The sequence below is a fragment of the Diabrotica virgifera genome, chromosome 4, assembly GCF_917563875.1.
Source record: "Diabrotica virgifera virgifera chromosome 4, PGI_DIABVI_V3a".
Classification (NCBI taxonomy): domain Eukaryota; kingdom Metazoa; phylum Arthropoda; class Insecta; order Coleoptera; family Chrysomelidae; genus Diabrotica; species Diabrotica virgifera.
In genome coordinates, this window is record NC_065446.1 from 5,432,994 (window position 1) to 5,460,548 (window position 27,555).

Here is a 27,555-nt window from a genome sequence, read left to right on the forward strand (position 1 = left end):
ATTGGTTATCTAGTATAAAATTAGTGACTTTTTGATGGTAGTCTTGGGTGTGTAAGACAACTACAGTGCTGCCTTTATCTGCTTTAGTGACTGTAAGGTTATTTTCACTAATTTTCTTATCAATTGATTTAATGGTGTCCTTATATTCATTGAGAGGGTTTCTGTGATAGCCCTTTCTGTTGTTACAAATAGCCTCCTTTTCTTTTTTCAGTAATACTTTCAAACTGCTCCTAATTTCTTCTGTGTTTTCCAGTGGTATTGATTGTAAGATACTTTCACTCTCAACTCCGAGTAGTTCTAGATTTCTAAGTTGTTGTTTTTTAGAAGATTGGGGGGGATTGAATTTGAAACCTTTTTGGAGTAGAGACAGTTCATTATTTGAAAATACTACGTTAGAGTAATTTATGAAAGGGGTATAGAATGTATGTTGCTCAGAGCCATCGAAAATGTTGTCTGGGTCAGAAGATATAGATGTATTAATACTATGAGTTTGATCAGGAAGATCACTAAGACTAGTATTGGTAGTAACGTTTAATAATCGTTCAGAAGTATACAAATCAGAATTTGTAAAATTAGAAGGTGTTACAATATAAGAGCCATTACTGTTACTATCCACCACAAGTTGGTCATTGTTAAGTTGTGAAAACACAGATTGATTTGACAAAATAATATTGTTATTTACTCTATGTGTTATAAATTTAAGTTTCTTGATCTTATCATGAAGTTTCCTATATTGTCTACTCCTATGAAAATTAATAGTCCCATGTAAATCACGCATACATTCATCAAACTCGAGCGCTGTCATTCTTCTATGTAAGCTATTGTAGATTGTCTTCAGTTGCAAGTCAATGGTGTAGATATGTTGGTATAGTTTCCGAATCTCATCCCTAATGATGGATCTACCCAGAATTTTTACTTGTTTAGCCTTCGTTTGAACGACTCAAAGAGTTTGAACTTTTTAGATCTTACATTGACACTCAGAAATGGAACGATTGACTTTGGTATTTATAGAAAACCAACCCATACAGGTACAGTTATCCCTGCCGATTCACACCACCCCATACAACATAAACTGGCTGCTTTTTATAGTTACATCAACAGGCTTGTCTCTATCCCATTGACTACAACTTCATTTAACAAAGAATTAAAAATTATCCAACAAATAGCAGTTAATAATGGTTATACTGTGGACTTAGTAAATAAAATTTTACACAAAAAAACAAATAGAATTTTAGAACATCGAGTATATACACAGCCTATTCTAGTCGAACAGGAGCCAAAACCATATAGATCATTAACATTTACAGGTCAATTCTCTTACAAATTAGCTCATATTTTTAAAGATTACTGTAATATTTCTTTTAGAACTAATTCAAATTTAGGTTTGGTTTTCTTGAATAACAAGGACGGTCGTGATAGATCTGAGTGTTGTGGAGTTTATGAGCTTAAATGCCATACCTGCTCGTCATATTACGTCGGAAGAACCTTTAGATCGTTTGACACCAGATTGAAGGAACATCTTAGATACATACAGCGCCCAACATCTGGACAATCTCATTTTTCCCAACATATCCGTAACTCCAACCATAATTTCAATCCTGACATTGATTTCAAAATTCTTCACATCTGCAAAAAGGGCCACGTCCTGAATAACCTGGAACATTTTGAGATTTTAAAATCTTTAAAGGACCCTACTAGACATACATTGAATGCCCAATTAGAGCTTGAATTTATACCAGCTTATTCAGTTTTACTATAAAATAACCCACTCTTACTACAGTACACAACCCGACATCTAATTAAAAGTTCAAACCTGCAAAATCTAAAAAATTTTATTTCAAATCTATCTTTCAATATACATACACCAACAGCAGTTATCGTACCCGCCTTTTCATTCAAACTACTCCATAGTTCCAACTCACAATCTTATACACACTCTTACAAAATTTTTTAAAAAGTTACAACAACTACTCACTCTTAATTTCCAAAATCCCGCTAATTTTAATTTTATTCAAATCCATTCTCCATTGTTCGTTTCCTGTAGAATTTGATGATTTTGTAGCTAAGTACACAGCCAATTTTCCTATCTTAGCTTCATTACTGGACAATCAATTACCATCTGCACTTCTCCACGTGGTGATATAAAAATGTAACCTACAACTTTTTTAAAATGTCAGAAAATTTGCTGGTGTGGCATTTGAGCTCATTCTGTTAATATCTCATAGTTGCCTGACCGTTTGAACATTTAATACGGAGTCTGATCAGTGCAATATTCTTAAACATTAAACACGTGTTTCTCAATATAAAAATGTCACCCTAAATTATTTGTAATTCACTAAGACTACACATTTTATATTATAGCTTTATAAATTTAATAAGTTCCGATATGGAAGTGCATGATCATTTTGTACAAGTTATCAAAACCTTTTAATCTATTAAATACTTTAAATTTATAACTTACCATTTATGGCGCATGAGGAAGTTGGTTGGCACCAATACTTAAATACAAATAGGATTTAAACAAACTTTAGGTTCTCTTTTAAATTAAAACCCCCCCCTACCTCCCTCTACACACCTGTCATTAAACATTCCGCTTCCTTTGACCTCGTTGACGTGGCATTGCCACGACTGCAATATTAACAATACTACCAACCAACTTTCTTTTATGTTTCTTTTTCTTTTTCTTTGTTATAACTTTCACGTTTTATATCTGTTTTCATTTACTAAATTTAAATAGACTAGGCTAATCAATTTATCTTACTCATCTACAATTATGCAACAGGTGATATGTTTGTACGTTAGATTATGCACTGCCTACTTACACTTAAACTCAACACTTCTTCTCTACTTTAATTCTTCTCTACTTGAATACTAATGTAGAATAATACATCTGTTATCTTTTAATCATGTACTTTTATTATTGTTACAACATTTTTTCACAATAGTGGTTACACATATAGTTTAGATTTTGTTATTAATGCTATAAATTAACAACTATCTTTTTTGTAAAATTTAAAATGCTGTATACTTTATGTTACTAAGAGATTTAATTAAAATAGGCAATTACTGTACAACATTTGAGAAGAAGTGTTTTGACATTTCAGATAACCTACATCTGTCTACACTGTCAATATTCCCTCTTGAAAACACAAAAACTAGACTTCAATTTAGGAAGTAAAAACTAAGTTAAATAGTAATTGGGGAAATGTAGTGCTACCTCCCTTAAAAAACCTTTTACCAATAATTATTATGTCTTTGTGCTTTTAAACCCTATGTGTTATGTGTTAATTTATTTATTTAGTTAAAAACTATTCTCAAGTAAGTGCCTACACCCTTCCATTAAGATTTCGTTTCTTTCTTTTTCTTTGTACATATCCCATTATACAATAGCTCAAACAAAATATTCTTTAATTTTATCAATTTCTTACCTTTTTGAAATTTTTCAATTTACAGTTTCTTAACCGATGTTTTGATAATAATTTTTTCATTTAACTAACTAGTTTCCCTTTATTTCTATACACTCCATAGTTTCATAGTGTATGGCACTTACTACTTCATAATATTATGATATTATTATACTTATGACATCCCTCAGTTAATTTACTGAGAACAACATATCTTAAATTGTATTAATTTATGACAACAATTTCCTATTTGTCATGTCCTATACTTTGACCTCTGCCCGCATCGTATAACATCTACGAGCCTAGACCATCACATTTGTACAAGATCCTAGAATAACATTTCATACTTTGCTACAATTAATACGCAACTCCTGGAGCATTGTCTTTCTCCATTCGAACAAAACATCACCCGTTTCACATACGCATCTTCCTTCAGGATCAATTCCAAATTTGAAATCTTACTGTGTTTTAACCTACGTAACATGTCTGTTTACCCTATCACTATCCCAACAAACCAATTAGCATAATTTGGACGTACTAATATGACAACAACTAAGTTGCAACGCAATCCTTGTAACGGCATGTAAGTAGATTAGAACAATACTACTATCTCTTTTATTATTACTACTTTGAATTTGGAAGCATATTTAAGTCAGTTTATGTTTATTTTGTTTTTTAATGGTTAAAAATTTTAATCTCAACAAATTCAAACTGTATGCACCCATTTGCACATACATGCCTATGAGCATTTTTACTCATAGGTTTGACTTTGTATATACCAATATTCTGAAATGTCAACAGTTGCAAACCTTTATTTCAAAAAATTTTATAAAAAAATTTTTAAATTTGGCTTTCTATTAACATCTCTTCAATCAGACACTGGTCTAACACAAGTTTTCTCTTATTGTAGCATTTAACTACTTGTAACGCCGACCTGAAGATGATCTGTATATTGTAGAGATCGAAACCGGTCGTCAAAGTATAATTAAATGATTGTGAGTAAGTCTGTGTTTCATTACTATATTTAATATGGACTCACATATGCAACCCATTCAATATTTGAATAATGCAAGACTAGCAACTTTGCTACACCGTTACAAGGAGCTGAACATCAAGAAAATGTTACAAAAATCTAAGATCTTTTATAACAACGAATGTTTACGTCTCAACCTGCTGCCTAGTTATGCTAGAGGTAGACTAAGAGAACTTAACTTCAATGCAACGAAGGCTAAACAAGTAAAAATTCTGGGTAGATCCATCATTAGGGATGAGATTCGGAAACTATACCAACATATCTACACCATTGACTTGCAACTGAAGACAATCTACAATAGCTTACATAGAAGAATGACAGCGCTCGAGTTTGATGAATGTATGCGTGATTTACATGGGACTATTAATTTTCATAGGAGTAGACAATATAGGAAACTTCATGATAAGATCAAGAAACTTAAATTTATAACACATAGAGTAAATAACAATATTATTTTGTCAAATCAATCTGTGTTTTCACAACTTAACAATGACCAACTTGTGGTGGATAGTAACAGTAATGGCTCTTATCTTATATTGTAACACCTTCTAATTTTACAAATTCTGATTTGTATACTTCTGAACGATTATTAAACGTTACTACCAATACTAGTCTTAGTGATCTTCCTGATCAAACTCATAGTATTAATACATCTATATCTTCTGACCCAGACAACATTTTCGATGGCTCTGAGCAACATACATTCTATACCCCTTTCATAAATTACTCTAACGTAGTATTTTCAAATAATGAACTGTCTCTACTCCAAAAAGGTTTCAAATTCAATCCCCCCCAATCTTCTAAAAAACAACAACTTAGAAATCTAGAACTACTCGGAGTTGAGAGTGAAAGTATCTTACAATCAATACCACTGGAAAACACAGAAGAAATTAGGAGCAGTTTGAAAGTATTACTGAAAAAAGAAAAGGAGGCTATTTGTAACAACAGAAAGGGCTATCACAGAAACCCTCTCAATGAATATAAGGACACCATTAAATCAATTGATAAGAAAATTAGTGAAAATAACCTTACAGTCACTAAAGCAGATAAAGGCAGCACTGTAGTTGTCTTACACACCCAAGACTACCATCAAAAAGTCACTAATTTTATACTAGATAACCAATTTCTAACAAAATCTGTCAATATTAATACTTTCACTACTAAAGTTAGAACAGCCATCAATAAAATCACTGAAGTTTTTGATAATACTACTAAAAAGAAACTTTTACCATCTAAAGCAAACGTTCCCAGACTCTATGGTCTCATGAAAATACACAAGACTGATGTCTTTGAAAACATACCAATCAGACCAGTGGTATCCTTTACTGATTCTCCCACTCATGCATTAGCTTCTCACTTAAACAAATTCCTTAAAACCTTTTACAACAATAAATTCGATTATGTAGTCTCTAACAACTTAAGTTTGACAAATAAAATTACAGAAGTTAATCTTAGTAATGAAGATTTATTGATTTCCTTAGACATAACTAATCTCTTTACTAACATTCCAACACAAGAAGTTATCAGTATTGTTGCTTTAGACTTGTGGAATAATAATTACCATCCTAATCAAATTATTGAGTATACAGAGCTTTTGAATTTGTGTCTGAGTCAGAATTTCTTTAATTTCAACAACACCACATATGTGCAACCGGACGGACTAGCTATGGGATCTCCTCTTTCACCGATATTAGCTGATATTTTTCTAAATGACTTGGAATCTAATAAAATAGTGAAAAATAATCCATTTACAGATTATATTAAATTTTACGCTAGGTATGTTGACGATACTTTAATAATATGGAATGGCACAATTGACATTCTTCACGATTTCTTAGATTTCCTCAATACTTTACATGACACTATTAAATTTACTTTAGAGATTCAGAATGACTCAAAGAGTTTGAACTTTTTAGATCTTACATTGACACTCAGAAATGGAACGATTGACTTTGGTATTTATAGAAAACCAACCCATACAGGTACAGTTATCCCTGCCGATTCACACCACCCCATACAACATAAACTGGCTGCTTTTTATAGTTACATCAACAGGCTTGTCTCTATCCCATTGACTACAACTTCATTTAACAAAGAATTAAAAATTATCCAACAAATAGCAGTTAATAATGGTTATACTGTGGACTTAGTAAATAAAATTTTACACAAAAAAACAAATAGAATTTTAGAACATCGAGTATATACACAGCCTATTCTAGTCGAACAGGAGCCAAAACCATATAGATCATTAACATTTACAGGTCAATTCTCTTACAAATTAGCTCATATTTTTAAAGATTACTGTAATATTTCTTTTAGAACTAATTCAAATTTAGGTTTGGTTTTCTTGAATAACAAGGACGGTCGTGATAGATCTGAGTGTTGTGGAGTTTATGAGCTTAAATGCCATACCTGCTCGTCATATTACGTCGGAAGAACCTTTAGATCGTTTGACACCAGATTGAAGGAACATCTTAGATACATACAGCGCCCAACATCTGGACAATCTCATTTTTCCCAACATATCCGTAACTCCAACCATAATTTCAATCCTGACATTGATTTCAAAATTCTTCACATCTGCAAAAAGGGCCACGTCCTGAATAACCTGGAACATTTTGAGATTTTAAAATCTTTAAAGGACCCTACTAGACATACATTGAATGCCCAATTAGAGCTTGAATTTATACCAGCTTATTCAGTTTTACTATAAAATAACCCACTCTTACTACAGTACACAACCCGACATCTAATTAAAAGTTCAAACCTGCAAAATCTAAAAAATTTTATTTCAAATCTATCTTTCAATATACATACACCAACAGCAGTTATCGTACCCGCCTTTTCATTCAAACTACTCCATAGTTCCAACTCACAATCTTATACACACTCTTACAAAATTTTTTAAAAAGTTACAACAACTACTCACTCTTAATTTCCAAAATCCCGCTAATTTTAATTTTATTCAAATCCATTCTCCATTGTTCGTTTCCTGTAGAATTTGATGATTTTGTAGCTAAGTACACAGCCAATTTTCCTATCTTAGCTTCATTACTGGACAATCAATTACCATCTGCACTTCTCCATGTGGTGATATAAAAATGTAACCTACAACTTTTTTAAAATGTCAGAAAATTTGCTGGTGTGGCATTTGAGCTCATTCTGTTAATATCTCATAGTTGCCTGACCGTTTGAACATTTAATACGGAGTCTGATCAGTGCAATATTCTTAAACATTAAACACGTGTTTCTCAATATAAAAATGTCACCCTAAATTATTTGTAATTCACTAAGACTACACATTTTATATTATAGCTTTATAAATTTAATAAGTTCCGATATGGAAGTGCATGATCATTTTGTACAAGTTATCAAAACCTTTTAATCTATTAAATACTTTAAATTTATAACTTACCATTTATGGCGCATGAGGAAGTTGGTTGGCACCAATACTTAAATACAAATAGGATTTAAACAAACTTTAGGTTCTCTTTTAAATTAAAACCCCCCCCTACCTCCCTCTACACACCTGTCATTAAACATTCCGCTTCCTTTGACCTCGTTGACGTGGCATTGCCACGACTGCAATATTAACAATACTACCAACCAACTTTCTTTTATGTTTCTTTTTCTTTTTCTTTGTTATAACTTTCACGTTTTATATCTGTTTTCATTTACTAAATTTAAATAGACTAGGCTAATCAATTTATCTTACTCATCTACAATTATGCAACAGGTGATATGTTTGTACGTTAGATTATGCACTGCCTACTTACACTTAAACTCAACACTTCTTCTCTACTTTAATTCTTCTCTACTTGAATACTAATGTAGAATAATACATCTGTTATCTTTTAATCATGTACTTTTATTATTGTTACAACATTTTTTCACAATAGTGGTTACACATATAGTTTAGATTTTGTTATTAATGCTATAAATTAACAACTATCTTTTTTGTAAAATTTAAAATGCTGTATACTTTATGTTACTAAGAGATTTAATTAAAATAGGCAATTACTGTACAACATTTGAGAAGAAGTGTTTTGACATTTCAGATAACCTACATCTGTCTACACTGTCAATATTCCCTCTTGAAAACACAAAAACTAGACTTCAATTTAGGAAGTAAAAACTAAGTTAAATAGTAATTGGGGAAATGTAGTGCTACCTCCCTTAAAAAACCTTTTACCAATAATTATTATGTCTTTGTGCTTTTAAACCCTATGTGTTATGTGTTAATTTATTTATTTAGTTAAAAACTATTCTCAAGTAAGTGCCTACACCCTTCCATTAAGATTTCGTTTCTTTCTTTTTCTTTGTACATATCCCATTATACAATAGCTCAAACAAAATATTCTTTAATTTTATCAATTTCTTACCTTTTTGAAATTTTTCAATTTACAGTTTCTTAACCGATGTTTTGATAATAATTTTTTCATTTAACTAACTAGTTTCCCTTTATTTCTATACACTCCATAGTTTCATAGTGTATGGCACTTACTACTTCATAATATTATGATATTATTATACTTATGACATCCCTCAGTTAATTTACTGAGAACAACATATCTTAAATTGTATTAATTTATGACAACAATTTCCTATTTGTCATGTCCTATACTTTGACCTCTGCCCGCATCGTATAACATCTACGAGCCTAGACCATCACATTTGTACAAGATCCTAGAATAACATTTCATACTTTGCTACAATTAATACGCAACTCCTGGAGCATTGTCTTTCTCCATTCGAACAAAACATCACCCGTTTCACATACGCATCTTCCTTCAGGATCAATTCCAAATTTGAAATCTTACTGTGTTTTAACCTACGTAACATGTCTGTTTACCCTATCACTATCCCAACAAACCAATTAGCATAATTTGGACGTACTAATATGACAACAACTAAGTTGCAACGCAATCCTTGTAACGGCATGTAAGTAGATTAGAACAATACTACTATCTCTTTTATTATTACTACTTTGAATTTGGAAGCATATTTAAGTCAGTTTATGTTTATTTTGTTTTTTAATGGTTAAAAATTTTAATCTCAACAAATTCAAACTGTATGCACCCATTTGCACATACATGCCTATGAGCATTTTTACTCATAGGTTTGACTTTGTATATACCAATATTCTGAAATGTCAACAGTTGCAAACCTTTATTTCAAAAAAAAAAAAAAAAAAAAAAAAAAAAAAAAAAAAAAAATTTTATAAAAAAATTTTTAAATTTGGCTTTCTATTAACATCTCTTCAATCAGACACTGGTCTAACACAAGTTTTCTCTTATTGTAGCATTTAACTACTTGTAACGCCGACCTGAAGATGATCTGTATATTGTAGAGATCGAAACCGGTCGTCAAAGTATAATTAAATGATTGTGAGTAAGTCTGTGTTTCATTACTATATTTAATATGGACTCACATATGCAACCCATTCAATATTTCAATTTTTTTAGTTCTATGTGATTGAGTAAGACTAAGCTTAATTTTAACCCACCACGTCCTTCCCCCACTGACAAAAACTTCATTTTTCGTTTTTATTTTTTTTGGTGGGATGCAATCAATTTTAAAATTTCAAAAAAATCACACGCATAATTGAGACTTTTACTAAACATATTTATTTTATGTAGACCCGTAGGTTGAATGTGCATAATCTCAAAATTCTTTTTTATTTATTTTTTTTTTTTTTAAAAAGCATATAACTTTTTTTGGGAATGGCTGCAGGTCTAATTTTTTATCTGGTGTATTTTGCCAAAAACTATATTTCTAATTTTTTTCAGATTTTTCTGTAAGGTTCGCCATCTTAAAAAATCCGGAAAACTGTTTTTTAGGGGTTTTTTGGGATGTTCTTTATTTTATAGACTTCAAAATAAATCAAATCAAGGTTTTTATAGGTTATATGTAAATAGAAGTAACTGAGTACTTTAAAACATTTAAAAATGGCATAAACACGTTCTAACCCCCCATTTTTTTAAATTTGATTTTTTGTAAAAACGCAATTTGTTTTTTTTTAACAGGAATATATTGACAAGCTAAATATTGCCTTGGAGTGAGATTTGAAATTTGTTTTTGAAGTTATACTTCTTTACGATCGAGGGTGAAATTTTATACTTGCCTGGCGCATGCTCAGGCAGACAGTATGTAGTTCGTTGCTAATCTTTCAAATTATGTATGTATCAGCGCAATTAAGTTATTAAAAGAATATATTAGTGTTTTTAGTAAATACATTTATTATAATTTTTGTGTCTTTGGATTTGTCTTCCTCGGGAATAAAATATTTTATAATAATAGTAAGTTTATTACTTTAAATTTTAAAGTATTCTTATACCTCACTTTCACTTGGTCTATTGAATTTGTCAGTATGTATGAGAAATCTTGTAAGCTGTCAAATCAAAGGTTTGGCTCGGTGGCGAGTTTGGGTCGGTGGTAGCGCGTTCGACCGGAGATCGAGAGGTCCCTGGTTCAATTCCTTGTGTTATCTAACTTTTTTATTTTTAGTATTTTTTAAGTAAAAATTTTAGGAAAGTAGTAAGTAAAAATTTAATAAAAGACTAAGTTTTCACTCTAATGGCATATAACATATCCCACCAGAATGAAAACAATGGGAACCTTCTCTGGTTACACCTCCGAGGCTTCTACAATTTGCAAGCCATACGGATGCTGAGACTAAGGAAGATGAGGGAATTCTACAATTTACAATTCACGTCACATCTGCTCAGCGCGGTAAAGTTCCAACGAGACTGGTTCCCTTCATACTCCACACAGAGTAAATGTAAATCAAAAATGAATAACCATTTTCAATTTCGTTGCAAAACGAAAATACAGCCGAACCATATTCCAGTCCAATCAGAGAGTGCTACAAGCACCTCTACCGGTTTCGAAACTTATTAGTCTCTCATCAGGAGGCACATATGCTGCTCTCCCTGATCCAACCAAAACAAACCCCAGCGTGCAGTCCCGAATTGCAACGAACGAAATGGCATAGATGCCCTAGCGGCAACTGCTAGCAAAAGACTAAGTTTTCACTCTAATGGCATATAACATATCCCACCAGAATGAAAACAATGGGAACCTTCTCTGGTTACACCTCCGAGGCTTCTACAATTTGCAAGCCATACGGATGCTGAGACTAAGGAAGATGAGGGAATTCTACAATTTACAATTCACGTCACATCTGCTCAGCGCGGTAAAGTTCCAACGAGACTGGTTCCCTTCATACTCCACACAGAGTAAATGTAAATCAAAAATGAATAACCATTTTCAATTTCGTTGCAAAACGAAAATACAGCCGAACCATATTCCAGTCCAATCAGAGAGTGCTACAAGCACCTCTACCGGTTTCATTCATTTCATTCATTTTTGATTTACATTTACTCTGTGTGGAGTATGAAGGGAACCAGTCTCGTTGGAACTTTACCGCGCTGAGCAGATGTGACGTGAATTGTAAATTGTAGAATTCCCTCATCTTCCTTAGTCTCAGCATCCGTATGGCTTGCAAATTGTAGAAGCCTCGGAGGTGTAACCAGAGAAGGTTCCCATTGTTTTCATTCTGGTGGGATATGTTATATGCCATTAGAGTGAAAACTTAGTCTTTTGCTAGCAGTTGCCGCTAGGGCATCTATGCCATTTCGTTCGTTGCAATTCGGGACTGCACGCTGGGGTTTGTTTTGGTTGGATCAGGGAGAGCAGCATATGTGCCTCCTGATGAGAGACTAATAAGTTTCGAAACCGGTAGAGGTGCTTGTAGCACTCTCTGATTGGACTGGAATATGGTTCGGCTGTATTTTCGTTTTGCAACGAAATTGAAAATGGTTATTCATTTTTGATTTACATTTACTCTGTGTGGAGTATGAAGGGAACCAGTCTCGTTGGAACTTTACCGCGCTGAGCAGATGTGACGTGAATTGTAAATTGTAGAATTCCCTCATCTTCCTTAGTCTCAGCATCCGTATGGCTTGCAAATTGTAGAAGCCTCGGAGGTGTAACCAGAGAAGGTTCCCATTGTTTTCATTCTGGTGGGATATGTTATATGCCATTAGAGTGAAAACTTAGTCTTTTGCTAGCAGTTGCCGCTAGGGCATCTATGCCATTTCGTTCGTTGCAATTCGGGACTGCACGCTGGGGTTTGTTTTGGTTGGATCAGGGAGAGCAGCATATGTGCCTCCTGATGAGAGACTAATAAGTTTCGAAACCGGTAGAGGTGCTTGTAGCACTCTCTGATTGGACTGGAATATGGTTCGGCTGTATTTTCGTTTTGCAACGAAATTGAAAATGGTTATTCATTTTTAAAAATTTAATCTTTAAATACAAATAACCTGTTGAAAGTATATTTATTTCGTTGAAATTATATAGGGTGTCCCAAAAGTAGTGGAACGGTCGAATATTTCGCGAACTAAACATCGGATCGAAAAACTAAAAAATACGTGTTCAATCATTTTCAAAAATCTATCCAATGACATCAAACACCAACCCCCACTACACCCCCTGAAGGTGGGGTGGAGGTAACTTTAAAATCTCAAATGGAAACCCCTAGTTTTTCTTGCAGATTTGGATTCGTTACGTAAAAGTAAGCAACTTTTATTCAAGACATTTTTTTGAACTGTAGATAGATGGCGCTATAATTGGGAAAAACGATTTATCCTGATACCATAGGTTAATTATAGAAACGGTCTAATATCTCGAGAAATAGACTTCCAAATGAGAAACCAAAAAACAGGTTTTTAATATTTTTTGAAAACCTATCGATAAACACCAAAAATGACCCTCCAACCCACCCCCTGGAGACGGGGTGGGGGGTAAATTTAAAATCTTAAATAGCCACCCCCACTTTTTATTGCAGATTCGAATTCGTCATGAAAAATTAAGCAACATTTATTCGAAACATTTTTTAAAATTGCTGATAGATGGCGCTAATAAATCGTATTTTTCCAATTAAAGCGCCATCTATCAACAATTCTAAAAAATGTTTCGAATTAATGTTGCTAAGTTTTTCATGAAAAATCCGAATCTGTAATAAAAAGTGGGGGTTGCTATTTAAAATTTTAAAGTAACCCCCCACCCCACCTCCAGGGGGTGGGTTGGAGGGTCATGTTTAGTGTTATTCGATAGGTTTTCGAAAAGTATTAAAAACCTTTTTTTTGGTTTCTTATTTGGAAGTGTATTTCTCGAGATATTAGACCGTTTATATAATTTACCTATGGTATCAGGATAAATCGTTTTTCTCAATTATAGCGCCATCTATCCACAGTTCGAAAAAATGTCTTGAATAAAAGTTGCTTACTTTTACGTAACGAATCCAAATCTGCAAGAAAAACTAGGAGTTTCTATTTGAGATTTTAAAGTTACCCTCCACCCCACCTTCAGGGGGTGTAGTGGGGGTTGGTGTTTGATGTCATTGGATAGATTTTTGAAAATGATTGAACACGTATTTTTTAGTTTTACGATCCGATGTTTAGTTCGCGAAATATTCGACCGTTCCACTACTTTTGGGACACCCTGTATAATAGAAGTATAACTTCTTACGTGCGTGCGAAGGGACCGTTCAAGTATTACGTAACGCAGGTTGGGGGGGGGGTCAAAGATCTTCAAAAATTGCGTCACGCAATAGTTAAACTCCCATAAGAGTGCGTTACGGGGGGGGGGGGGAGTTAAAAATCTTTAAAAATCTTTAAAAATCGCGTTACGTAATACTTGAACGCTCCCAAAGTACACACACATTCTTTTTTTTTTATTGAATCTACTGTGGCGCATACATTTAAATTCCTATACATATTCTTCTATTCTCTTCTGTAAATAAAAATCGTGTTTTATGCAAATTGTCTAGATATTCTAGCTTCCTACTAGGGACTAAAGTAAGCCTCAGCTGATAAAATAATTCAGGAAAACTAAATTTCTTTAGTGCTAACTAAACCCGGTAATGACCACCCACTGTCGGCGTTAGGTATACAAGCCATCAGACCTTCTTTGTATCCTTGTATCCCCGTGTCCCTGAGCAAGCCACATCATCAATCAGAGCCGACTAAAATGTCCACCTCCGATGTAGGGGTGCCTTGTGCCTTTCTAGTGGGCCTCTTCCAATCAACCTGCATCCGACCTGTTTTACTGTTTACGGTCTACAAAGTGGGGAGGTTAAGACTGTTTAATAATTAATCTACAGAGTGTTAATAATAATTAAAAGATAATAAAATTGGAAGCAAGAGATCTTTGGAAGTTATTACTGGATATTAGGGAGTTTTTGTGCACACAAATACGTAAACGTAACGCATCTTTTTGACATATACGCTTACGCATTAATGGTTAAACTCCCGTATCGCGATACGTATTACCTAAGGTTACGGGCTGCATATTTACAGATGCTTACGTGTGTAGACACCAGGGTGTTGAAATCAGTTAGGGTTTGGAGAAACGGTACATTTACGGATGCTAGCGCGTGATGACACCACGGTGTTGAAACCAGTTAGGGTTTGGAAAAACAGTACGTTTACAGACGCTAGCGTGTGTTGACACTAGGATGTTGAAATCAGTTAGGGTTTGTAAAAACAGTACATTTACAAATACTAACAGATTGGGACACCAGAGTGTTGAAACCAGCTAGCTTTTTTAGTGGTTATTCATGCATAGATGCTAACGGCTATTGACTTTGATTTTATATACCTACTGTTGTAGAAAAATATTTAAGTGATTTAGGTATTAATAAATAATTAAACGTTGTTGGGATATAAACAAAAAGATATTAACACAAAAAACAACATAAAAAATAATGTTGTTCTGAAGCTATGTGCTTGTGGCATTTTTATAATTAACTATTTAGATGGGAAATAAGCCACAATTAAATAAAAAAAAAATAATTTTATTAACGTTTCGACGCCCAAATCGGGTGTCGTTGTCAAAATACAAAATACGTACAACTAAATTAAACAAAAATGTTGTTGTTTAGTAAAAAATACTTTAAAATGTAATATATGTATGAATTCCCAATATAAATGAGTCAGATTAAAAAAATTATTAGTAGAATTTTTTACTATAGTATTTTTACTACAAAAGCGATATTACGTAGGTCAAAATTTCTGACGTAAGAGAACTGTCAAAACATTAGAATGTGACTTTTAATTATTGCCATGTTTATTATAAACATGGCAATAATGAACCTCAGGTTCCTGAGGTTAAAATAGGCCGATTTAAGCTAACTTACCTTAGTACAAAGTTTATAATAACCGAGATACAGGGTGTCAAAATTAAACTTTTTTTTATTTATTATTGAATATTTCCTGACAGATATGAAATAACAACATTAAATTTGGTATGTGGGGTTTATTTGGGTCGAGAAAACTAAATTCCCTACCAAAAATTATGTATTGCCCAGAGGGCGCCACATACACCTTTCAGCACTTATTTATTACGTTAAATTTTTTTTATCCCTCACTCTGTATAATTTTGACATTAAAATTTTTATTCTCAAACTCAACCGTTTTCGAGATAAACGCATTTTAAATCTGCGATACACCATCATTTTTAGCATAACTTAATTGTAGTTACACCCGAAAAATAACTTAAAACCATAATAATTGTGCCAGTTCTCAAATTTATGGCATTGCATCGCAAATTCCATTTGAAGAAATTTGCGATACATTTTTGGATAATTTTATGGTTTTAAGTTATTTTTCTGCTGTAACTACAATGATATTATGCTAAAAATTATGTTGCACCGCAGATTTAAAATGCGTTTATCTCGTAAACGGTTGAGTTTAGGAAGATGAAAGAGGTATACCTTTTTTAAGTAAAACTAATAGGGGAATACAAATTTTAATGTCAAAATTATACGGAGTGACGGATAAAAAAAATTGAACGTATTAAATGAGTGCTGAAAAGCGTATGTGGCGCCCTCTGGGCGACACATAACTTTTGGTAGGGAATTTAGTTTTCTCGTCCCGAAAAACTCCCACAAACCAAATTTCGTGTTGATATCTCATGCCTGTCAGGAAATATTCAATAATAAATAAAAAAAAAAGTTTAACTTTGACACCCTGTATCTCGGTTTTTATAAACTTTGTACTAAGGTTAGTTAGCTTAACTTGGCCTATTTTAACCTCAGGAACCTGAGGTTAAGCTATGGCCCATTCTTTACCAAACACACTGTAGTAATATTTTTTATTTTGACAACGACACCCGATTTGGGCATCGAAACGTTAATAAAATTATTTTTTTCAATTTAATTGTGGCTTATTTCCCATCTAAATACTTAATTATAAAAATTCCACAAGCAAATAGCTTCAGAGCAACATTATTTTTTATGTTGTTCTTTTGTGTTAATATTTTATTGTTTATATCCCAACAACGTTTAATTATTTACTAATACCTAAATCACTTAAATATTTTTCCACAACAGTAGGTATATAAAATCAAAGTCAATAGCCTTTAGTATCTATGCATGAATAACCACTAAAAAAGCTAGCTGGATTCAACACTCTGGTGTCCAAATCTGTTAGTATTTGTAAATGTACTGTTTTTACAAACCCTAACTGATTTCAACACCCTAGTGTCAACACACGCTAGCGTCTGTAAACGTACAACGTACTGTTTTTCAAACCCTAACTGGTTTCAACACCGTGGTGTCATCACGCGCTAGCATCTGTAAATGTACCGTTTCTCCAAACCCTAACTGATTTCAACACCCTGGTGTCTACACACGCAAGCATCTGTAAATATGCTTACGGGCTGGTACGTTAGGTTCATACGCATCCCTATCGAGCCGAAAGTCACCGAATGCACACGAGGATCTTGCCCGATTACCTACCAAATGAACATTTCATCAGCGTACTATACTATCCGTTTATAAACATTTTAAGGTTATATTGGTTATTGGTTTAAGTCTATTTGAGTAAAATTATTCTGTTTGTAATTGGAAATTGGAACTTCATAATAGATTTAAAATTTTATTGTTTTTAAGTTGTCTATTAATAAAGCAAAACAAACAAATCTTGTATTAATTTAAGAAATACAGTGATCACCACAATTAATAACTAGATAAACAAATGACCTAGTTTCAGTAAAATTTTCAAATAAATATTACCACACTATTTACATTATACCTACTGGAATTCTGATGTAGGTATACAATAATTTACAACTAAAAAGTAGGTATAAAAAAAATAAAAAAATTTTAACCCAAATAAAAATAATATTTTTATATTTAAATAGAAGCAATTAAAACCATACAATTTCATTATTCATTTATCTTTTTTTACATTTGTATATTAATTGTATATTGTGTGAACATTGTTTTATTTTTTTGAATGTCAACGGAATTTAAAAGTGACTTTACGATTTGCTTTACGTTACGTTAAGGCAGTTACAAAAACTACCTATTTTAACATTCATCCTCTACGACACGTTAGTTGCTTTACGTATACGGAGATGCGTACGTTACGTAGCAAAAAAAACTCCCTATTAAAAACAAAAATTAAAAAGGCGGTCTTATGCAAAACTAGATATCTAATCAGTGGCGACTGAGCATGGTTCCGCGGGTTCCGCGGAACCAGGGCCCGGGCCCCGCAGGAGCCCGCTTTAATCCGCTTTTTGCTTCTTTTGTTTCTAATTTGATGGGGACATTTTGAACTACACAAGTACACACTACGAAATGTAACTGCTTAATACATTTTAATTTTTGTATAGGTGTGTATTTATAAATAAAAACAAAAAATACCTATTCATCCAAAAATTTTAAAACCAAATTTATTAAGTAACACAGAGAACGTTGTTTATTGTAAGGTTCCTTCATTTTACCTGCTAAACAAAGCCCTTGTCTCAGCACTTCTTGTTTAAAGAATAACCGCCGTTGCCTGCCTAAACACGTGCTAACACAAATACACTGCGCGTCATAGAAAACGGGCACCCTAAAAAATGGGTAATTTTTGACGTCACGTATCTCCTTAACCTGTTGTCCGATTTAAGTAATTTTTTGAATATTTTATAGCCTTATTCGTTGTCAATATCCTTGTGATAATATTCTTGATCAACAGGTAAATTTTCATTGTATACCGGGTGTACGAATCAAACTGTTTTTTCCTCAAAGTTCGCAACACCCTGTGGAATATTCTAGCCTGTATAAAATACTAAAATGAAATCCCGACTATAGCCTCAGGTTTTCTGAATATTCTGCTTTTTGATTCATTCTCTTATGTTGGATAATACAAAAGTTATGTACTTTAACAACTAGTCATGTTCTTCATCAGTATAGGTTGTTTGTAAATAAGTGCGACAAACTTTAGGGGGCAATTCTGCATGAAAAAATAATGACCGTTTGTTTTATAAACTTATGTCCGCAAATGCTTCGTTTACGAGATACGGGATATTAAATTTGTTTTACAAACTGACGATTTATTTTATTGCCCTAAAACCGGTTGAGATACGCAAATGAAATTTGGCAGGTTTTAAGAGATAGTTATTGCGAATTTTTTGACTTACAATCAAGAATTTTATATTCACTATTGGCGTGCATATGGGCAGTGGCGACGCCTGGTGTAAAATATTGGGGGAGCACACATAATGTTAACATATAAAAAGACCTTGAGACCCTATTTCCGTAGGTAAAGGTTTTTGAGTGTCTTCAAATTGTAAAAATCAAAGGACCTTATTAAAAATTACAATAAGTAATGTATTTTATTGACGTAAAATTATAATTTATTGTTTAAATGTTACAAGCAAGTTTTGTAACGAAAGTCAGTCGCCTGTTATTTTTTAGATAAATTATTCACAAACAAATTCAGTAAAATTTGGAATTTCTTGAATCATTTTTTTTTTTTATTAAAAACATTGCGAGTGCAGTTAATCGATCCTGGCCCATAGCTATTCTAAGGAAAGTTTTGATACGTTTCAATGCAGAGAGACATCGTTCTGTTTCTGCAGTTGTCACTGGCATCGTAACAACAACTGGATAGTTAAAATCGTATCTTCTATTTTATTCATTATGCTTCCTCTTCTCCAAATATGTGCTTCACACCTACACAATTTGTAAGTTTTTACACAAGTCTCCATTTTAAATAATCATTTATAATCCCGACGTTTGCACTTTGGTACATTATTAATTAACAATTTTGGTTTCGGCATTTTTAATTTTTCTTCTAAATATAATGAAGAAAATTTAATTGATTTTAAATATTCCACGCTAACATTTACATCCACAAATCCTTCAATTCTTAATATAGTTCCGAAATTCGAACTTCATGAAAGCAAAATTTAAACATACGTGTGCCGTGCACGTTGAAAACACCAAAGATCATGCCATAAGATCACATCCGACTTGTGATCCTGTGGCCATCTAAACTTGTGGGCTATAGCGGGTAGCGGGGTGGGTGGTGAGTTGTATTTTGTCGTATGAAAAGTCATTGGTATAGGAACCACTGTGAGAGCGGTGAACGCAGGGTTCTGTCTAAGGCCTCGCATCCGTGAACTTTCTCTTTGAAATAGAATAAAAATAATTATTAAATGTTACCTATTAGATACTTATAAACTCCTTAGATCTGTTATTTCGAATTTCAATTACTGTATAGTTAGATTAAAATGTTATTTATAGAATGATAAATATTACATATATGAATGTTGGTGTGAAAATAATTTTGGGGGTTCACGTGCACATGTGCACTTATGGAGAAACCGCCACTGCATATGGGTAATATGACCGATCATATCACCCGTATGCACGCCAATGGTGAATATGACTTTCCTAATTGTATGTCACAATATGTGCAATAACTACGTCTTAAAACTCACCAAATTTTATTTGCATATCTCAACCGGTTTTAAAGCAATAAATAAATCGTCAGTTTGTAAGAAAAAATTCAACATCCCGTATCTCGCAAACGAAGCATTTGCGGACATATGATTATAAAGCAAACTGTCATTATTTTTTAATGCAGAATTACCCCTTAAAGTTTGTCGTAGTTGTTTAGAAACATCCTGTACTGAAAAAGAACATGGCTAATTGTTAAAGTACCTAACTTTTGTATTATCCAACATAAGCGAATGAATCAAAAAACAAAATGTTTAGAAAACCTGAGGCTATAGTTTTGAGTTTTAATTTCAGTATTTTGTAAATGCTAGGATATTCCACAGGGTGTTGCGAACTTTGAGAAAAAAACACAGTTTGATTCGTACACTCAGTATACAATGAAAATTTACCTGTTCAGCAAAAATATTACTACAGGGACATTGAAAAAGAACAAGGCTATAACACATTCAAAAAATCACTTAAATCGGACAACAGGTTAAGGAGATACGCAACCTCAAAAATTACCCATTTTTTAGGGTGCCCGTTTTCTATGACGCGCAGTTTACTTTTGTACTATTTTTTATATTAGCACGAAGTTGTAAAACTGCAAATTCGGAAACAGATATTCAATGCAAGTTTTATACCGTTTTATACCGCCATAAAAATAATTCCAAGACGCCCAATGCTCCTTTTGTTTGGATTTATAGCACCCTCATCATAACACTGCATAAATATAGACAATTATTATTTGTAATGGTAAGTGGTAAGGATAATAAGGATAAAATATAGACACTAATTTATTTTTAAGAAAATCTAGTCTTTGATATCAACCTCACCGATCCAAGTTTTTTTTTATATTTGTTTATTTAAGAGTTTTATCTCCCTAGAGATTTGTATGTAATTATTTAACTTATTAATAAATGTATCATAATATGTTGCAATTTGAAAATCTATTTTTTTGATATAAATTTCATTCCAATGTTCATTTTTTAAAAGCTGTAGTAGTTTTCCGATATTGGTTTTTAATTTATTATAAATGGAGATTTAGATGTAGAAAATGTTTGAATTTTATTAATTATAAAAACGACTGGCGTAAAGTGATCAGTCATGTCAGTATGAAAAACGATAGGATTAATATTAATTTACTGCTTTAATAGTCCATTCACTCACGGTAAAATATTGCAAAACCTTCAAACCAAAAAAATTTAAAGAACGGCTTGGATAGACATGAAATTGGGCATGCACAGAAAAAAATATACGTACAAAATAAGTCCTGAATTGGATGAATTAACTAATTTTAATCAACTTTTTTTCTATATTGTTTTTTCACTAAGTCAATACTCAAGAAGTATTTTATTAAAAAATACTATTACCTAGCAAAAATATAGCTGATAAAAAAGTGAAAAAAGTGGAGTATATAGTATATATAAAGTCTGTAGACCAGTATATAGCAGACGAGTTATAGCTAATAAAAAGTAAGTTCTACCAAATAACCAAAAAATCAAGCAATTTTCGCGTGAAGATCGATTTCAGCTTTTTTTAAATTATTTAAAAAAACTTTGTTTTTCTTTTTTAAAAAAGTTTCTAACATGAAAAGTAAGTAAGTTACGATCAAAATAATGTTGGTCGAAAAATTGAAAAATGAGAAATGAAATTAATCGTTACCGCCTCACAAATTACTTTACTTATGTATTTTTATAAGATCTGTAAGATTCATTGGTTCATAGTGCTTATTTTTGAAAAGGCTGTAGTTAAATGGGCTAAACGAGTCACTAATCACGAGTGTATACAAATTTTGAATAGCCATACCTTAACCAATTTTTGTCTTCAGGAAAACAAAAAGTCCAAAATATTTACAATAGCATATTTTTTTACTAGGTACTTGAGATTTTTGGTATAACCAATAATTTTTAAGTTATCTAAAAAAAATCATAATTAAAAAACAATTTTTACTCAATCAATTTTTTTCAAAAATGAGAACTTTGAACCGATAAAACTTTCAGATCATATAAACAATACAATAAGTCAAGTAACTTGACGATTGAAGATAACTCAAGCAGTAACGATTAGTTTCATTTGAGATGCTAATTAGGTGGTGATTTTTACGATTTTTTTTACCAAGAAAAATGACCAACTTTGTTTTGAGCGTACCTTGTTTACTTTTGATGCTAGAAACTTTTAAAGAAAAACAGAAATTCAGCTTTTTAAACACTTTAAAAAAGGTGTGATGACTTAAAATATTCGATTTGGAATTTGACGAATAAGAACATATTTTTCATTACCTACGACTCTGCGCTCCTACTGGGTATACAGAGAACTTTTTGAGTTATTTCCGAAAAACCCTCTAGAAACGTAGTTTTTTGTTGCAAAATGAACATATTCACTCGCAAATAACTCAAAAAGTATTGACTTAGTTTAGTGAAAACAATCTATGGAACTAAAGTTGCTTAGTATTAGTTAGTTAATCCAATTCCGGACTTATCTTGAACGTGTACTTTTTCACCCCCGAGAAGGGAAGAAACTCACCCCCGGACAAAATCACACATCGGCACAATATCATTTTTTTTCTTTGACATGTCAGTTCACGGTTCTCTAAAATTTGGAGCAACAACCATGACTAAAATGAACTATAAATTAGGTTGAGTTTTTATAAAAAATGTATGATACATTTCATGATATATGATGATTTATATTCAATGTTTATTAAAAACTTTTGATATACAATGTGTGGTTTTATTGGGCAGGCGGCCCCGCATCCCAACTAGAACCAGGGCCCGCTGATCTATCAGTACGCCACTGTATCTAATAATATCTTCTTCTTCTTCTTCTTCTTCTTCTTACTTCTTGTATGTAGGCTTTAAAGCCTGGTTCTTCTTCAATATTAGCCTCCTAAATTGTTTAAATGATCGCACCATCTTTTTCTTGGTCTGCCAATACTTCTTCGTCCATTCGGTGACACATCTCGTGCTATTCGTACTATCCTACCCTCTGCATTTCTACTAATGTGTTCGTTCCATTCCTGTTTCCGTTTTGTCATCCATCGTTTTATGTTTTCTACATTGCATGCTCTTCTTATGTTTTCGCTTGTCTCCCTATCCAACAGACTTTTCCCTGATATTCGTATATTCTTCTCTGTTGTTTCTAGTAGTCGTCTCCTTTTAGATGTGTCAAGACTTGTCTCCGCCGTGTATGTTAATAACGGTCTAATTGCTGCTTTTTAGATTCTTGCTTTTGTGTCTTGTCTTAGGTGTTTGTTCTTCCAGATTGTGTCATTAAGACATCCCGCCACTTTACTTGATTTTAAGCTTGGTTGTCGTACTTCTTCTTCAACATCTCCGTAACTAGTTTTATCTATTCCCAGATATCTAAACCTTGCTTCCTGCTTTATTATTTTCCCATAATATCTAAGCGAGCGAATACTAAAAATCACATTATTATAAAACTTAAGTTATGGAAAGAAAATTTCAAAATTAAGAAAGTATTAACCTAAAAATTTCACATTTTCAACTTAATTTTTTGCCGAAAAATCTGCCTTATTCGTTTTTTATTACAAAAGAAATCTTTCATACAGATTTCATAGACACTAAACAGGCCAAATCAGCTTTTTGCTTATTAGACTTATTGCTGATGGTGAGAAGTTACTCTACCCTTCAGTAAACGCCCAGTCTGTCCTATGTAACGAATGTTATATTCTGCACAAGGTGTGTAATAAACAACATTCATTTGTTTCAGAAGAGACGATGGAGTTTTGGTTTTAGAGAACAAATTCCTGACAGTGTTAGCATTCTTTATAGCTATTTTAACTGGTAAATCGTTAAACAGTTACGTTTATCTCTAAATTGAAAGAAAGTAACGAAGGGGTGAAAAACCGGGAGTTGACGAAGTCAAAGGAGTCCCAAATGTCGCCTGAAGGACAGTATTATTTATACCTTAATCTTCTTCTTCTTCTTTAGTTGCCGTCTACCAATCGGAGGTTAATTTTTTCAACTGTGACACTCTCCTTCTTCATATACTTCCTCCTCCTCTTATTTTTCTCTGTATTAGCGGTCTTGGCGTTTCATATCGCTGTCCTCTCATTACGTGTCCCAGACATTGTAACTTTCTCATTTTTATTTTGTTGATTATTTCGTATTCTTTCGTGGAGGTACATCCCTGTCTAACCTCTATTAATTTCAACTTCTGAACTGGGTTCGTTATCTATTACAATTTGTGCTCTTTGATTCAAGTAAAGGTTTGTTATTATTTATAAGTCCCTTTTGTCTATATTTTTTGTCTTCAGAGTTTGGTCACCATTGAGTAAATCATTGGGTAGAGCCCTGTTTTTTATTTTTTATGGAAAAAACTTTTTATATTAACTTCCATGTCCAAGTTCTTTTTAAGTTGAGTTTTTGTTACATTTCTGTCATCAAATGTCAGCTACATAATTCTTGTAAATATTTTCGTATATATTTTCTCATATTTTCTGTCTTCTCATTATTCTTAGATAATTTGTAAGCCTAACGGTCGTATCCTCTTCCGTTTTTAGACCTTACATGTTTTTTTCAAAACCTGTATTCATTCACATTCTGCCTGCCCCTTCAAAATATCTGCTTATGTCGTGAAAGACGAATACCGGGAAGTCAAAGTAGAATAATTACGCCCACATCTGTGCGGATTTTTTACCTGGTAAGCTGAATAAAGATGGCAGTATAGTCCTGGCTAAATTAAGGTGCTCAGATTACAGTGATACAGGATGGACGCAGGATAACTGAGTTTCAAATACAAAATTAGTTTCTATGGGACTAAATAAGAAATTATGAAGGAAATAGTGTGATTAATTTTGCAATGGCATGGGATTTGGCTGTAATTAGTACGTTCTTTATGAAGACTAAACGTTACCCATAATGTAGCAGAGGAAGGAAAAGTCAGCTAAGAGATGACTGTGTCAACACTGACCGGTGATAGTGGATAAGAAGAATAAAGTGAGACGAAAATGAAAGCAAGTTGGACATCAGAAACTAAAAGTGGTGTGAGTTAAAGGATAGGGATTTGGCAAAACTCTTTAAGAGTAGAGTGCTGGAAGAATTTGAGGAAAAAGATACGGTTAGTGACTGGTAGGAAGCCAAAAGCAAAGTTTTAGTACAAGTGAAAGAAGAAGTGGTAGGAGAAGTATTTGGTGAAGGGCCTCCTAGAGACAAAAAACTTGGTGGTGGAATGAGTGGTATGAGAGATCTAATAGAGTGGACGATAAGGATACATACGAGGCAGCAAAGAGGTAAAAAAAGCGTGCTTTAGCTACTCCTACGAAAAGATCATCCGCAAAACTGTAGGATACCGATATTGAAATAAACCAAAGATGGTATGAGTGCTTTAACACGTTCGGTGCCCATCTTGAATAAACGCCACATGGCTGGTACCACGTACTTAAATGGTTCATTTAGTAACGCAGTACTACTGCCGACACTCGTGCGTCGTCGGCACCCTTGATGCCGACGCACTTCGTGCCCACATACTGTCGGCGTGGGCACTGAACAAATTAAGAAAGAAGCCAAACGGAGAACACCAAAGGAGAGACCAAGGAGGTTTTTGAGGCTTTTAACTAGGATGAAGAAATGATAAGGCAGTAGGATCTAATGGAATACCTGTAGAGTAGAAGTTTGGAAGGCTCTAGTCGAGGAAGAGGTTGATGTGTTGTGGGTATGATAAGTAGAATATATAAGGTGAGAAGAATTCCCAACGCAGAGATAGAGAAAAAGTGTAGTGGTGTCACTGCATAAAGATACAGGAGACATTCAGGACTGTAAGACCTGTAGATTTGAAAATTTGGAAGAGAACTGCATCGCGAAGGTTTTAGGAAATGGACATCGATAGAAGAAGGACAGTTTGGGTTTATGCCAAGAAGGAATACAACGGATGCCTTTATTTACTTTGAAGAAAAGAGCATTTGGTATTTATATAATTTAACGATTCCTTACGTAGTCAGGACCGACAGCTTTACGTGCCCTGCAAAGCACGGTGGTGGCACAGTATTCTTCTTCTTCTTTTTGTATAGACATGCCTCTGTCTGTTTTTTCAATGTGCCTCCAGTACCTTGTGGTTCCATCGTTTTCGTGGTCTTTCCACTGATCGTCTTCCTATTGTGGAACCGTCTCTCGCTCTCCTTATGGCCAGAGACGCTTACTATTTAAACCAAATTACGTCAATTTGTTGTCATTTGGTTTATATGTTTGTTCTATCTCTTACCCTACTACTTTTTACCCAGTTATTAATGTTATCCACCTTGCACCTTCGTCGTATATCTGTACTTCTACCTCTGTCCCATAGTGTCTTTTTCATTTATGCTGTTTCTAGGAATATTTTTGTTCTCTCTGTGAAGGCCGTGGTTCTGTCGCGCATGTCATTTTTGGTATGATGACTATTTTGTAAATTCTGCCTTTCATTTCTTTTTCCGATATTTTTCTTTCTCAATATTGTTTCATTCAGACAACCTACGGCTCTCTTTGCTCTATTCACTTGACCTTCCACTTCTGTTTCCAGCTTTTCGTAGCTAGATACTGTGAGGCCTATATATTTAAACTCCATCACTTATTCTATTTCTGACTCTTCAGCTCCAATTTACATCTTCATCTCCAAATACGAAATTAATAAATTGAAGACCCGTTCGTCTGGGTAAGCATATATATCGACTGAAGAGAATTACATATTCAGAAATTTTTCTTCCAACTTTGTCTTCCCCATTGTCTGTTTCAATCAAAACCCTTGTCTGCTGTCAATTTTGCTTGAAATTCACGTCGCTCATAGGCGTTCATCATGCTAATCTAATTATGCACTCTTGCGCTAAAAATATTTTCTAATTTATGCATGTGTCCACCCGGTATATAAATACTACCAACGATAATTTGTCACAGTTGTTGACCACACCTGATATCTATTAGCAACACTTCACTTGAGACCTGGTTCAGCTGAAATACTTTCCGAGAAAGACCATCCCACATCTGCAGAATTTTTTACCTGGTAAAATGGTTGATACGTGATCTTGACAAACGAAACTGCACTAAACCTGACTAAACTCTCAAGGCAGATTTGCAAATATTATGTTGTATAGTAAAATTAATATCATTTATTTTTCTGTATTAGAAAATTGTGAGTAATATCCTAAATTTTGTGTATTGCATGATTTACAAATTAGAGGACTTTTGATCCAAATTTTTCATTTGTTACTAGCATTCGTCTATTAAATACCTATGTACATAATTTAATCTCTTAACCATTTTTTCTTTTGCATCATTTTTTGTTCTCCTTATTGCTATTTTTTATTTGTTAACGTCCTCAAGCACTGAGGGAAGCAGCACAAAATACAATAT

General features: G+C 33.2%; 1 protein-coding gene across 1 annotated transcript in view; it reads left to right on the forward strand.

The window, feature by feature from the left end:
- The first annotated feature begins 4,445 nt into the window (after positions 1 to 4,445).
- LOC126883415 (uncharacterized) overlaps positions 4,446 to 27,555 on the forward strand; it is a 74,251-nt gene continuing 51,141 nt past the window's right edge. Inside the window, exons 1-2 of the mRNA XM_050648961.1 lie at positions 4,446 to 4,953; positions 5,175 to 5,891. Coding sequence (XP_050504918.1) covers positions 4,446 to 4,953; positions 5,175 to 5,891 — 1,225 coding nt within the window. The remainder of the gene's footprint in view (positions 4,954 to 5,174; positions 5,892 to 27,555) is intronic.